We start from the raw sequence: 15,768 nt of genomic DNA, 5'->3' as shown, positions 1-15,768 counted from the left end.
TAAAAATTGTTGTACGCGCTTCCGCTGCAAAATTGTTTTAAGAAATTTTATACAAACCCCTTCAGTGGTACAAGAGCCGCTTTTGCATGTGTTAAGAAACTTATGTTATATACAATAAGAACTTGTTCTTATTATTAGAAATAAACAACTTTTTTTTTTCTAAAAAGGAAAAGTTGTAGATTTCTAAAATGCAACTTAGTTATTTTATTTACTACAACCATTCCTTTTATATGCATGTATGGTTGTAGAAGTTGCTATATATATACACTAGTTGATATATTAAGTTGCATGGTGCATAGAAAGCCTTTAGACCATTTTGTGATGTTTGGTGATGTTGAAATTCGATTGAGTTGTAAATTATTCTTTCATTTATAATGGTTTGTAATAATTTTATTTTTCATGTTTTGTTTAATTTTGAGATGTAAAAGTATTAGTGTAAACTTGTATATTTTATCTATAAAATGTAACAAGACATGAAGAAAATTCAAGATGGAGTTCTAAGCAATTTTGGAGCCATTTGTAACATCAAATGTTGACTAGGCAAGTGGGAGCTTCAAGACATCACAATGGAGCATGGATATTTGTTATGTCCTTAGATTGACCCGGTCCCTTCGTTTGGCTCACGAAAATCGATTAGAAAAAGGCTTGGCTATGCACCTATTAATTATTGTGTTTATGTTTGTATGTTGCATGTTTGAATATAGGATATTTGCATGCTAGAAAATAATTTTTTTTTTTAACAAATCAAACACAAATAAGAGTTTGGTAAATTTATATATAATTTTGAAAATGGTTTTTCATAAAAGTATAAATTGAGTTTTAATAAAAAGGAGTTTTTACACAAAGCTCAAAATTGACATTAAAATTATGAATTTTAATAAATTATGAATTTAATAAATTTAAACCAAACTCTTGTATAAAGTTTTAAATAAAATGAGTTTTATTAGAAACTAAAATTGGTCTTAAGTTAGAGTGCTCAATATATACATATTAATATAGGATATTAGTTTAAAATTGGACACGTCGTGAGTGACTAAAATAGAGATTCTATAAACTCAAGACCAACATATAAAATATGATTTTATCTAAAGTATACGTATAATATATTGTTGAATGCGTGCAACAATTATTATACGAAATGTTTTGTCAAATTGAAATAATACAAAACACAAAATCCCTTTTAAAAATGTAAGTTTATGCCATCTTTTTAAGACACTCGCTTGTCATTTGTACGTCGTTGTGGAGAGAGCATCAGCCAACCACCACGGTCGTCTTGTGATTACCGAGATGGAGTTTCGCGATTCCCATGACAGTCTTGGGCCGAACACCATAGGTTTTAAATAAGACAACTTAATTGGTGCTTCTTGTGGAGAGAGCATCAGCCAAACACAAGATACCCAAGGCATAGATGGGATTAAACATACCAGTTGACAATTGTTGTTAAGGATCCCATTAAGATATAGAAATTGTATTAGACTTGCAATTGGTAATCGCTACCTACCTTGTTGATTTAAACTTAGTGGAGAGAGCATCAGCCAACCACTCAAGGTTAAATGCAACTTGGATTCTAGCCTTTAAGAAATTAATTTTTCATAAGAAAGTTAGGGTAATTAATTATTAAAGGATCAAATATTAAAATACTAAAAGAACTTTGTTAATTTTGTAGATGTCACCCAATGCAACTACACCCGTTCACCACCTTTCTCTAAGATCTGTCTTAGAGAAGGAAAAACTCAATGATACGGACTTCTTAGACTGGTATCATAATTTTGTTCTCAAAGTCGAAAAGAAGTCGTATATACTTGATGGACCCGTTCCCGAGGAACCCCCTGCTAATGCCACTAAGAGCATCCGAGATGCTTGGACTAAGCACACAGATGACTCCACAGAGGTAGCTTGCCTCATGTTAGCCACCATGATTCCAGACTTGCAAAAGGACCTGGAACATCATGATGCCTTTGAGATGCTTAAGCAGCTAAAGGAAATGTTCCAGCAACAAGCTAGGCAACAACGCTTTGAAACTGTCAGAGCGTTACACGCATGCAAGATGACAGAGGGGACATCTGTAAGCTCTTATGTTCTAAAAATGAAGAGCTACATAGATCAGCTTGAGAGGCTTGGATCTTCCATTGGTCCTGAGTTGGCAATAGACTTGATCCTCAACTCACTACCAAAGTCATATGACCAGTTCGTCTTGAACTACAATATGAACAATTTGGAGAAATCTATCTCGGAGTTGCATTTAATGCTTAAGACTGTCGAGAAGAATATTCCATCCAAACCCTCTGAAGTCCTCATGATTCGGGAAGGAAAAATCAAAAAGCCACAAGCCAAAGGCAAAGGTAAAGGCAAACCTAAGAGTCAAGGCAACTATAAAGGCAAAAAGTTTGTCCCAAAGGATTCTGTTAAGAAGAAAGAAAAACCTGCCAAAGATGCCACTTGTTTCCATTGTGGAGAAATTGGTCATTGAAAGCGAAACTGCCCTACTTACCTTGCAGAGCTGAAAAAGACAAAATCTAGCAATGCTAGCACCTCAGGTATCTATATGATAGAACTATTTGCATTCTCTAGTAATTCATGGGTATTTGATACTGGTTGTGGAACTCACATTTGTAATAATGTGCAGGGACTAAGAAAGATTAAGAAGCTGAAACCAGGCGATTTGGTATTGCATGTTGGCAACGGAGCACATGTTGCGGTCGTAGCAATAGGCACTTATGAACTTTTGTTACCAAATGGCATGTACTTAATATTAAATAATTGTTATTATGTCCCTAGTCTAACTAGGAACATTATTTCAGCTGCACGTTTGTATGAATCTGGATACTCGTATGCTTTTCCTAATGGTAATATTTCAGTTTTCAATAAAGATGTTTTTTATTTTGAGGCACGGGCTCACAATGGCATATATGAAGTTGACATACAAGATTCATCCAATAATAGTTCTATGTATAACATAAACACTAAAAGATCCAAGCATGACTTGAATCAAACTTATCTATGGCATTGTTGTCTTGGTCACATAAACAAGAAACGCATAACCAAACTCCAATCTGATGGAATTTTAAAATCAACTAACTCTGAGTCATTTGGTGTATGTGAATCTTGTTTAAGCGGGAAGATGACAAAGGCACCTTTCTCCGGTTCCGGAGAAAGAGCAAAGGATCTTTTGGGACTTATACATTCCGATGTATGCGGTCCTTTTAGAACTATGTCAAGAAATGGTGAAAGATACTTCATTACATTTACTGATGATTTTAGTAGATTTAGTTATGTTTACTTATTGAAACATAAACATGAGGCATTTGAAACATTCAAAGTGTTTTAAAATGAGGTTCAAAATCAGCTCGGCAAAACGATAAAGGCCCTTCGATCAGATCGAGGAGGTGAGTACTTGTATCAAGAGTTTGACGATCTTCTAAAGAATTGTGGAATTATTTCACAACGCACACCACCCGGAACACCACAACATAATGGTGTTTCTGAGAGGAGGAACTGAACATTACTTGATATGGTTCGATCTATGATGAATCATACTACACTTCCTCCATCCTTCTGGACCTATGCCTTATTATCAGCTGCTCGCATATTAAATATGGTACCAACCAAAAAGGTGAATAAGACACCATACGAGTTATGGCATGGAAAAGTTCTAAATTTATCTTATTTGAAAGTTTGGGGTTGCGAAGCTCATGTTCGACAAGAAACTTCCAACAAACTTGATCCCGGATCTATCAAATGCATTTTTGTGGGATACCCAAAGGATTCTATGGGATATTATTTCTACAATCCTACCGAGAACAAAGTGTTTGTTTCTAGACACGCTACTTTTCTAGAAAAGGAGTTTCTATTAAATAAAGCAAGTGGGAGTAATGTAGAACTTGAAGAAATTCAAGAACCACAAAATATCACACCTGAGGTTGGCACTAGCTATCAACAAACTGTTGAAGAACCTGAAAAATTGGTTGCTCAGGAACCTGAAGTAACACAAGACTTTCGTAGATCTAGTAGACCTCGTCATAGTCCCGAAAGATATGATGAAATTTTCTTGGTAGATGAAAGTGAGCCCACTAACTACAAAGATGCTACATTAGATCCCGAATCTAAGAAATGGCATGAAGCAATGAATGATGAGATGCAGTCCATGTATGACAACGAAGTATGGGACTTAGTTGATCTACCACCTGACAGCAAGGCTGTTGGGAGCAAATGGATTTTCAAGAAGAAAACTGATATAGACGAAAATGTACATACATTTAAGGCAAGACTAGTGGCGAAAGGTTTCACTCAAACTCATGGTATTGACTATGACGAAACTTTCTCTCCAGTAGCCATGCTAAAATCAATTAGAATACTCATTGCCATAGCCGCATATTATGACTATGAGATATGGCAAATGGATGTCAAAACCGCATTCCTTAATGGACACTTAAGTGAAGATGTCTATATGGAACAACCAGAAGATTTTGTAAATTCTAAGTATCCTAATAAAATGTGTAAGCTTAAAAGAGCCATTTACGGATTAAAGCAAGCATCTAGAAGCTGGAATCTTCATTTTGATGAGAAAATAAAAGAGTTTGATTTTATCAAAAATGAAGATGAGCCATGTGTTTACAAAAGGGCTAGAGGGAGCATAGTAGTATTTTTAATCTTATACGTAGATGATATACTACTTATTGGAAATGACATCCCAACTTTACAAAAGGTAAAGTCTTGGCTTGGGAAGTGTTTTCAAATGAAAGACCTTGGCGATGCTGCTTATATTCTAGGAATAAAAATTCATAGAGATAGATCAAAGCGGCTAATCGGTTTGAGCCAAAATGCATATATTGAAAAGATTCTAAAAAGATTCAAGATGCAAGATTCCAAACGCGAATTTTTGTCAATGTCACATGGTACAATATTGAGCAATTCTCAAAGTCCTAGCACAAATGATGAGCTTAGACAAATGAATGGAACTCCATATGCTTCTGCAATTGGATCCATTATGTATGCCATGTTATGCACAAGACCAGACGTATCGTATGCTTTGAGCATGACGAGTAGATACTAACAAAATCCGGGTGAAAGCCACTGGATGGCTGTCAAGAACATCCTAAAGTACTTGAGAAGGACTAAAGATATGTTCTTAATTTATGGTGGTGTGGAAGAAGATCTTACTGCAAAGTGCTACACAGATGCTAGCTTCCAAACTGATAGAGATGATTCACGATCACAATCTGGATATGTCTTTATCTTGAATAGAGGAGCTATAACTTGGAAAAGTTCTAAGCAGAAAGTAGTTGCACAATCTACTACAGAAGCTGAATACATTGCTGCATCGGAGGCCGCACAAGAGGCTGCATGGATGAAAAAGTTTATTACTGATTTAGGTGTGATGCCAAGCATAGAAGACCCCATAGAAATATTTTTGTGACAACAATGGTGCTATTGCTCAAGCAAAAGAACCTAGATCGCATCACAGCACCAAACATATCCTTAGGAGATTGCACTACATACGTCACATAGTGGAAAACGGAGATGTTTGTATTCGCAAAGTTCACACAGATCAAAACCTTGCCGATCCTTTTACAAAGGCCATGGCACAATCAAAACACGAGGATCATGCTCGGTCCATAGGACTACGTTATGAATGTGATTGGATTGGTTTGTAATTTATGTATTTGAATATTTGGAACATTTAAGCAACATTTATATTAAATGATATGATGTAATTGGAGATAATCATACTCATTAATAATTGTTGTGTTCTTTATTAGTATGTTTAAATCCTTGAATAACATCGTTATTCTAAAACGTCCATAGTTGATCACAATTATGGGAATAATTATGACATAAGACTAATGTGAATAAGTTGGTTAACTTTCATGGAGATGAAAGTGGAGCAAGGGAGTTGTAGTCAAATTCACGTGTGTTTATTAGAGAATAAACATTGGACATGACCCACTTTCAAGATCACTTCATGGATCGATGTCATAAGTGATTCTTGAAAATGGTAATATTTTTATATCCTTAGACCGTAGATACATATTGGGTCTTAAGTGTGAGGATTGTTATACTTTGACATAGTCAAACGTTGTTCTTTAGCCATGCAATCATAAAAGCTATTGTTAAGTATAATATGAGACATATAAGAGACGTGTGTAGTCTAGACGGGATTTGTTCCTTTCATTTGGATGAGAGAATGACATCTATGGGCCCCTCGATGATTTAAATTGATTAAGATGCGTGGCCACGCTCAAACTATATTGATTTATTCAATGGTGCTTGTTTTATCACTTTCAATCTTGATCGAGTAACATAATGTATGAGCTAAATATGAGATTGATTACTATCCATGTCTCATGCTCAACAAGATGTCAGTAACAAAGGGATAACTGATACCTTACCTATATATTGATTTGAAGTTTTAACTTAAGAATCAATGGATACTTGGAATGACATTTTTCATGTGTTATTAGGGACAGTGGCATGTTGCTAGATGTTTACCACTGTCTGTGTTTATATATGTTGAATCTTGTGCAAGTGGGAGATTGTTGGTTATTAATGCCCAAGACACAACTTATGTTTACACTACTAATAACATATGAACCTATAGGGTCACACACTAAGAGCAATTATATACCAAGTATATATTTAAATGTGATTTAAATATAATCAACCATAATTTGTATGATAACATTATTATTTGGATGAAATAATTATGTGTAGTGAAGTATCAATATATATGCACATAGTCTAGTAATGTTGCATGTAACATTTAAGATTGTGTTATATTTGTTTGACAAATATATATGACAAATGTATGGATTAAATTAATGAGGTGGATCATATCATGGACACATTTACACACCATCTTTGCATAATGGAGATGGTGGAAGAATAATTATAATCTAATGTCATCATCTTGTCTACCTTTATTTTTGTTAGCTTTTACTTTATGTATTTTAAGTGTAAGTGCACTTATTAAAATAAGTAAAACTAACATACATTTGGAATATACATATACTTACACTTGTAAAAGAAAAGAGACGTACATTCACAATGAAATGAAAGGGTTTCCATGTGCTTTCATTTCTTACATGAAAATAACTTCTAAGCAAGTCTTTTAGTAAGTAAAAGAGTTAGGAGTTAAAGTTAAGTCTTAAAAGGTTGAGAAGGACTAGCATCCATTTGGTATTGGAATTTTGCTCAAGTGTGGATTACCGATAGAGGGAGGCTATTTTGGCTCCTACATCCTAAGCATCTATTTCTTCTTAAGTTCAAAGTCTTCAAAGGTTGTAGTCTTTAAACTCACTATTTATTATTTAGTTTTCTTAACAACATGCAATTGGATCCTTGGTGGGGAGTTTTGAAAGGTTTAAAAATTGTTGTACGCGCTTCCGCTGCAAAATTGTTTTAAGAAATTTTATACAAACCCCTTCAGATGGTGTAATTGATAGGTTGAAGGATGAACAGATTCAAGCCCTAGGGAGATTCCAGAGCATTTTGGGTGGGAAGTTAATTTTATTATCCATGCCGGCGCGTCATCCGAGCGTGGGGTATAAAAAAATGTTTCGTATATGTAATTTATTTATATCTTTAATTTTTAATCCTCTCAACTCTTTTCTTTAAAAAATACTACTTGAAAAGCAGGGTTAGTTTTGGCTTAAACGGCTCACAACTATGACACATGTCAAATATAGACACATGTGTTACATCAGCGTCACCTCAACAGCTTCTTCTTTAGACTTAACTCATCACACTCCCTAATATCCATAATACCGGTCATACAACGACATTAGTCCCACTTTTTAATATTTAAATGATTATTATATTTATTATTTAAATTTTAAACTTCAAACGGCTAGTTTTTCAACCGTTTTTTTATTATTTTTTTAACGGCTAGATAACAGCTATATTTATATAAAAAAAAATTAAAAACGGCTATATTTCATCTATAAATACTCCAACTTAAATCTAAATCAAACACACTTCATTTCCCAACTCAAATTCAAAACACACTTCAATCTTTCAAAAATGTTGATTGAACCACCAATGACAGTCACAATTTCTGCCTACTTCGGAGGTCAATTCCGTAATGATTGCAAATATTACGATTATACCCGGTGTACGGAAGTAGAGTTCGAAGAAGTTAACATCCGTGATGTTAGTATTTTGGAACTTGAATCGTTTCTGAAAGAAAAGGTTCCGTTTGAATACACATATATCTACTACTTTGAAGATGACTATGATCCAAAAGTGGAGGCTTCAATTATCCGTACCGACGCTCAGTGGGACGAAATCAAAGAAACCTTAATGGAGTGTGAATATCGCATTTCTTTGTATTTGTAACACCCCGTTTGAAATGTCCCGTTCTTATTGATTAAAAACGTTCCATATTAATTGATTTCGTTGCGAGGTTTTGACCTCTATATGAGACGTTTTTCAAAGACTGCATTCATTTTAAAACAAACCATAACCTTTATTTCATCAATAAAGGTTTAAAAAGCTTTACGTAGATTATCAAATAATGATAATCTAAAATATCCTGTTTACACACGACCATTACATAATGGTTTACAATACAAATATGTTACAACAAAATAAGTTTCTTGAATGCAATTTTTACACAATATCATACAAGCATGGACTCCAAATCTCGTCCTTATTTAAGTATGCGACAGCGGAAGCTCTTAATAATCACCTGAGAATAAACATGCTTAAAACGTCAACAAAAATGTTGGTGAGTTATAGGTTTAACCTATATATATCAAATCATAATAATAGACCACAAGATTTCATATTTCAATACACATCCCATACATAGAGATAAAAATCATTCATATGGTGAACACCTGGTAACCGACATTAACAAGATGCATATATAAGAATATCCCCATCATTCCGGGACACCCTTCGGATATGATATAAATTTCGAAGTACTAAAGCATCCGGTACTTTGGATGGGGTTTGTTAGGCCCAATAGATCTATCTTTAGGATTCGCGTCAATTAGGGTGTCTGTTCCCTAATTCTTAGATTACCAGACTTAATAAAAAGGGGCATATTCGATTTCGATAATTCAACCATAGAATGTAGTTTCACGTACTTGTGTCTATTTTGTAAATCATTTATAAAACCTGCATGTATTCTCATCCCAAAAATATAAGATTTTAAAAGTGGGACTATAACTCACTTTCACAGATTTTTACTTCGTCGGGAAGTAAGACTTGGCCACTGGTTAATTCACGAACCTATAACAATATATACATATATATCAAAGTATGTTTAAAATATATTTACAACACTTTTAATATATTTTGATATTTTAAGTTTATTAAGTCAGATGTCCTCGTTAGTAACCTACAACTAGTTGTCCACAGTTAGATGTACAGAAATAAATCGATAAATATTATCTTGAATCAATCCACGACCCAGTGTATACGTATCTCAGTATTGATCACAACTCAAACTATATATATTTTGGAATCAACCTCAACCCTGTATAGCTAACTCCAACGTTCACATATAGAGTGTCTATGGTTGTTCCGAAATATATATAGATGTGTCGACATGATAGGTCGAAACATTGTATACGTGTCTATGGTATCTCAATATTACATAATATACAATACAAGTTGATTAAGTTATGGTTGGAATAGATTTGTTACCAATTTTCACGTAGCTAAAATGAGAAAAATTATCCAATCTTGTTTTACCCATAACTTCTTCATTTTAAATCCGTTTTGAGTGAATCAAATTGCTATGGTTTCATATTGAACTCTATTTTATGAATCTAAACAGAAAAGTATAGGTTTATAGTCGGAAAAATAAGTTACAAGTCGTTTTTGTAAAGGTAGTCATTTCAGTCGAAAGAACGACGTCTAGATGACCATTTTAGAAAACATACTTCCACTTTGAGTTTAACCATAATTTTTGGATATAGTTTCATGTTCATAATAAAAATCATTTTCTCAGAATAACAACTTTTAAATCAAAGTTTATCATAGTTTTTAATTAACTAACCCAAAACAGCCCGCGGTGTTACTACGACGGCGTAAATCCGGTTTTACGGTGTTTTTCGTGTTTCCAGGTTTTAAATCACTAAGTTAGCATATCATATAGATATAGAACATGTGTGTAGTTAATTTTAAAAGTCAAGTTAGAAGGATTAACTTTTGTTTGCGAACAAGTTTAGAATTAACTAAACTATGTTCTAGTGATTACGAGTTTAAACCTTCGAATAAGATAGTTATATATATATGAATCGAATGATGTTATGAACATCATTACTACCTAAAGTTTAGTAGGTAAACCTACTGGAAGTGACAAGAAATGATCTAGCTTCAAAGGATCTTGGATGGCTTGAAAGTTCTTGAAGTAGGATCATGACACAAAAACAAGTTCAAGTAAGATTTTTACTCGAATTAAGATAGTTTATAGTTATAGAAATTGAATCAAAGTTTGAATATGAATATTACCTTGAGTAAGAAAGATAACCTACTGTATATAACAAAAGTTTCTTGATCTTAGATGATTACTTGGAATGGATTAGAAAGCTTGGAAGTAAATTAGTAAACTTGAAGGGATTTTTGAAGTGTTCTTGAAGTGTTCTTCCTATGATGATTATAGCTTGATTCTTGAAGTGATTTTTGATGAAGATGATGATTAACTACTGGAAAAATACATTCATAATAGTGTGTGTGTGTTGAGAGAGAATTAGAAAGAGAATTTGAAGTGAAATGGAGTGAATGATGAGTGGTAATTGGTGAGTGGTGAGTGGGGTTAAAAGGAGTTCTAGTTAGTTGACTAGCTCATGGTAGAAGTTAAAATTGATTAGTCATACATGACATAATCAAGAGTGGAATCCCATGCTAGTTCCTATTGGTATATACCCATAGTAAGTACGTTTTGAAGCTGTGTATAATATGGTTAAGAATACGACTAGAATTCTTGATGAAAGAAAAGAATGGGAAAGTAACTGTAACCATTTTCGTTAAGTATGAGTGTTTTGATATACGTCTTGAAGTCTTCCAAAAGTATTTTAATACATCTAAATACACTACATGTATATACATTTTAACTGAGTCGTTAAGTCATCGTTAGTCGTTACATGTAAGTGTTGTTTTGAAACCTTTAAGTTAACGATCTCAATTAATGTTGTTAACCCATTGTTTATTATATCTAATGAGATGTTAAATTATTATATTATCATGATATTATGATATATTAATATATCTTAATATGATATATATACATTTAAATGTCGTTACAACGATAATCGTTACATATATGTCTCGTTTCGAAATCCTTAAGTTAGTAGTCTTGTTTATATGTATATAACTAATTGTTAATATACTTATGAAGATACTTACTTATCATAATCTCATGTTAACCATATGTATATCCATATATATATATCGTCATGTCATTTTTACAAGTTTTAACGTTCGTGAATCGCCGGTCAACTTGGGTGGTCAATTGTCTATATGAAACATATTTCAATTAATCAAGTCTTAACAAGTTTGATTGCTTAACATGTTGGAAACATTTAATCATGTAAATATCAATCTCAGTTAATATATATAAACATGGAAAAGTTCGGGTCACTACAGTACCTACCCGTTAAATAAATTTCGTCCCGAAATTTTAAGCTGTGGAAGGTGTTGACGAATCTTCTGGAAATAGATGCGGGTATTTCTTCTTCATCTGATCTTCACGCTCCCAGGTGAACTCGGGTCCTCTACGATGTAGCGACCCGACAAAATCGTCATTGACGGTGCCGTCTACTTAGGTCCCGTTACGTGGTCATAAGTCTTTAAAACAACGTTTGACCAAAAGATGTGTCGCATTCATTTCAAATGTAAAGATTGTTCAAAGTTTACGAGAATAGTTCCACCACAAGTTACGTTACAAAGTTATAAGTACAAATGAAACTTATGCGACACAATTTAAAAGTAGCCAAAAGACGCTCCATGTATGCATATATATACTCGACATCCAATGCAAGTATCAAAATAATGAGCGGAAGCATGTATCATGTATCGTTCAAGGACCTGAGAAAAACATAGAAATCTGTCAACGAAAACGTTGGTGAAATCATAGGTTTAAGTAAGTAAGTACAAGTGAACCACAAGATTTGCAACAATGAGATAATAGTAATACATTCCAAAAGTTTGTTTCACGAGCACCCAATTATCAATGCTTAACATTCCTTCCATTGAACCCCATCACTTAGTGCTAGAACATACACTGTTTCTCGAAAATATATTTCATTCGTAAACGGTAGCGAACCGTTTGAATGAGGGTTTGTCAAACCCATATGGATCCATACAACATAAGTTCTCGCTTACACCCGGCAAGTGTAACTAATGATAATCGAATTGAGGATTTTGTTCTAAACTCGTATGTAGAATGTTTGTTTTCCTGTACTTGTGTTCACTTTAAAGAAATGTTTATGTTTTCTCATCCCAAATGAAAGTTCAAAAAGAGTAAAAGTGGGACTATGATCTCACCTTGAGTGCACGAGTAGTAAAGTACTTCAACAAGTAAACGTGTGCAAAGAATAATGCTAGTCTTGACCTAAACAATAGGTTGTATCAATAACGGTAAACACGATAGGTCAAAGATGTTCAATTAGTCCTCTGGCTCGTTAAGACTCGATCATAATAGCATGTGAATCAAATTGTCATGTTTCATGCAAGGTACAAGTATAAAAACATGTTAGAAAGGTTGCATAATCATTTGGTTAAGTTTGACAAAAAGTCAAACTTTGGTCGGTCAAAGTCAACGAAAGTCAACACATTCGGGTCGGGTCCCGAACTATTTTTCTGAGGTTTTTATTCATATATAGGCATGTTAGAACAAGTCTCATGTGAATCGGAGGTCTAGAACGGGCCAAACATTTTTCACATTTGGGACAAGGAGGTCAGAACCTGGCCCCCTTATATGTCGCGCCGCGATAGGAAAGGGCCGCGCCGCGGCAAAGGCCGGGTGCTGGTGCCTGGCCAGTCCCAAATGTTCAAGTCTCAATCCAAAACCTTTTTGTGCATAAAACACAAACTGCTAACACTTAGGACTCGCACCTTATATCGTTGGAAAGCTCTTTTGACGTAGAATGCAACTAAACACAATTCATCAATCAAAAACCTCATTTGTAACAACCGAGTTTTCAAACCAAGTGATCATTCAATGCACACATTAATGCTTCAAACTCACCAATGCACATTTAATGATTTAGGCATTCAATGCATACATATGACATGCCATTTTGTAGGTAATTGAGCATACAATACAACTAACAACTTACTAACAACAAATCATGGCAATCAATGCATCAAATAATCATTTCAAGTTCATTAAACCCTAGCTCAATTCCACCAAAAATCACTAAACAAGTTCTTAGAGTTTTCTCATGCAACCTATACATCAAAATGAAGCTAGTGATACTAGGAACACAATTAAAATATGAACTTTTAACATCTAACAACCTATGATCATCCAAAATTCAAGAACAACACACCAAAATTCAAGTTCATGCTAGTTACACTAAAACAACGAGATCGAGCATATAAATTACACACACGACATCACAATGAGCCATAGACACTAACTAACACCATTTCAAGTCAAAAACACGAATTTAGAGAAATCTAGAGTTTTAGAAATGTTACCCAAACGAGATGAAGTTGGTACCAAAATGAAGAGGATGAAGAGAGGATTACGAATATGTAATTTATTTTGTTGTAAGCCTCCTAGATCGGATTTAGATGATGATTGAATGAATTTGGTAATGGTGGGTGTGTTCTTGCTAGAGAGAAAGAGAGAGAGATGGAGATGATAATGACTGGGTGAAAGGGGTTTGACCCTTTGACCTAGTCAAGGGTTTGATCCCTTGTCAAGTTTAGTCCCTCAACTTTCGTTCGGGTGCGTGAATTACCTAAAAGAGATAATTTAAAACGTGTATCAACGGGAGATGTTATAAACATATAACGGACTTTATATTAGTATAACGGAAAAGTAAATGGAAAAAGGCGGGATGTTACATTACCTACTCCTTAAAAGAAATTTCGTCCCGAAATTTAAGTAGGCGTAGTAGTCGTTGTTTCTTCCTCAAAATCTTGCGTTTCCGAATTCACGAATAGATGAGGATACTTCCTTTGCATTTGATCTTGTCTTTCCCAAGTAAACTCGGGTCCCCTTTTGGCGTTCCAACGGACTTTAACAATCGGGATTCGGCTTTGTTTCAATGTCTTGACGGAGGTGTCCACAATTTCAACCGGTTCCTCCACAAAATGAAGTTTGTCATTAATAGTAAGTTCCTCGAGAGGAATGACGATATCGGGTTCGGCAAGACACTTTTTCAAGTTAGATACATGGAAGGTAGGATGAACGGAGTTCAATTGAGGCGGAAGATCTAAACGATAAGCAACGGTTCCAATACGCTCCAAGATTTCGAAAGGACCAATATACCGCGGATTTAGCTTCCCGCGTTTCCCAAAACGGATTACACCCTTCCAAGGTGCGACTTTTAACATTACTCGGTCACCGACTTGAAATTCAAGATCGTTGCGTCGTTTGTCGGTATAGCTCTTTTGACGACTTCGGGCCGTCCTAAGCCTATCTCGGATTTGAACGATTTTCTCGGTGGTTTCGTGAATGAGTTCGGGTCCGGTGATTTGTACGTCGCCTACTTCGGCCCAACAAAGAGGTGAACGACATTTTCGGCCATATAGCGCTTCAAAAGGTGCGACTTTAATACTCGCGTGATAACTATTGTTGTAAGAGAACTCGGCGAGAGGTAAGTGCTTGTCCCAAGCTTTTCCGAAATCAACCACGCAAGCTCGTAACATGTCCTCTAAGGTTTGAATTGTACGTTCGCTTTGTCCATCGGTTTGAGGATGATATGCGGTGCTCATGTCTAAACGCGTTCCCAATGCATCTTGCAATGTACGCCAAAATCTAGAAACGAAACGGCCATCTCGGTCGGAGATAATCGATAAAGGTATACCGTGTCGGGCTACGATCTCCTTAATGTAAAGTTGTGCAAGTTTCTCCATTTTGTCCGTTTCTTTCATGGCAAGGAAGTGTGCGGATTTGGTGAGACGGTCAACAATAACCCAAATGGTATCATAACCGCTCGTCGTTTTTGGTAGTTTGGTGATAAAATCCATCGTTATTCTTTCCCACTTCCATTGCGGGATCTCGGGTTGTTGAAGTAGTCCGGACGGTCTTTGGTGTTCGGCTTTGACTTTGGAACATGTCAAACACTTGGAAACATAAGTAGCTACGTCCCTTTTGATGTTCGGCCACCAATATAGTTGTTTAAGGTCGTGGTACATCTTATTGGCACCGGGGTGAATCGAGTATCGTGACTTATGGGCTTCATCTAAAATAAGGCTTCGTAGGTCCCCATAACTAGGCACCCAAATCCTTCCAGCGTAATATCAGAGTCCAGTCTCCCTAATTTCGAATCGAGAGACGAGAATGTTCAAGAGCTCGTGTGAAAGGTTTTCATCCTTGAGGGCCTCATCTTGGGCTACACGAATTTGACTATTGAGGTTGCTGTGAATGGTGATGTTTAAAGCTCGGACACGAAGAGGCACCGCCCTTTCTTTTCGACTTAAGGCATCGGATACTACGTTTGCCTTCCCGGGATGGTAACGAAGCTCGCAATCGTAATCGTTCAAAGTTTCAATCCACCGTCGTTGTCTCATGTTTAGTTGCTTTTGATCGAAGATGTGTTGAAGGCTTTTGTGATCGGTGAAGATAGTACTCTTGGTTCCATA

The 15,768-nt window shown here is 35.2% G+C and overlaps 2 protein-coding genes across 2 annotated transcripts; both read left to right on the top strand.

Moving 5' to 3' along the window:
* Positions 1 to 1,666: 1,666 nt before the first annotated feature.
* On the top strand, positions 1,667 to 2,470 carry LOC139841876 (uncharacterized). Its single transcript, XM_071832067.1, has one exon. The coding sequence runs from the start codon at positions 1,667 to 1,669 to the stop codon at positions 2,468 to 2,470; it is 804 nt and encodes a 267-aa protein (XP_071688168.1).
* Positions 2,471 to 5,077: 2,607 nt separating this feature from the next.
* Positions 5,078 to 5,416, top strand: LOC139841875 (secreted RxLR effector protein 161-like). Its single transcript, XM_071832066.1, has one exon. The coding sequence runs from the start codon at positions 5,078 to 5,080 to the stop codon at positions 5,414 to 5,416; it is 339 nt and encodes a 112-aa protein (XP_071688167.1).
* The last annotated feature ends 10,352 nt before the right edge of the window (positions 5,417 to 15,768 follow it).

Source organism: Rutidosis leptorrhynchoides, chromosome 4 (genome assembly GCF_046630445.1).
Source record: "Rutidosis leptorrhynchoides isolate AG116_Rl617_1_P2 chromosome 4, CSIRO_AGI_Rlap_v1, whole genome shotgun sequence".
NCBI classification, from domain to species: domain Eukaryota; kingdom Viridiplantae; phylum Streptophyta; class Magnoliopsida; order Asterales; family Asteraceae; genus Rutidosis; species Rutidosis leptorrhynchoides.
This window is presented reverse-complemented; position numbering and strand designations above follow the sequence as displayed.

Bases quoted from the DNA above. Each gene is read 5' to 3' on its own strand.
- LOC139841876 (XM_071832067.1), top strand. From the start codon at position 1,667: ATGTCACCCAATGCAACTACACCCGTTCACCACCTTTCTCTAAGATCT.
- LOC139841875 (XM_071832066.1), top strand. From the start codon at position 5,078: ATGGCTGTCAAGAACATCCTAAAGTACTTGAGAAGGACTAAAGATATG.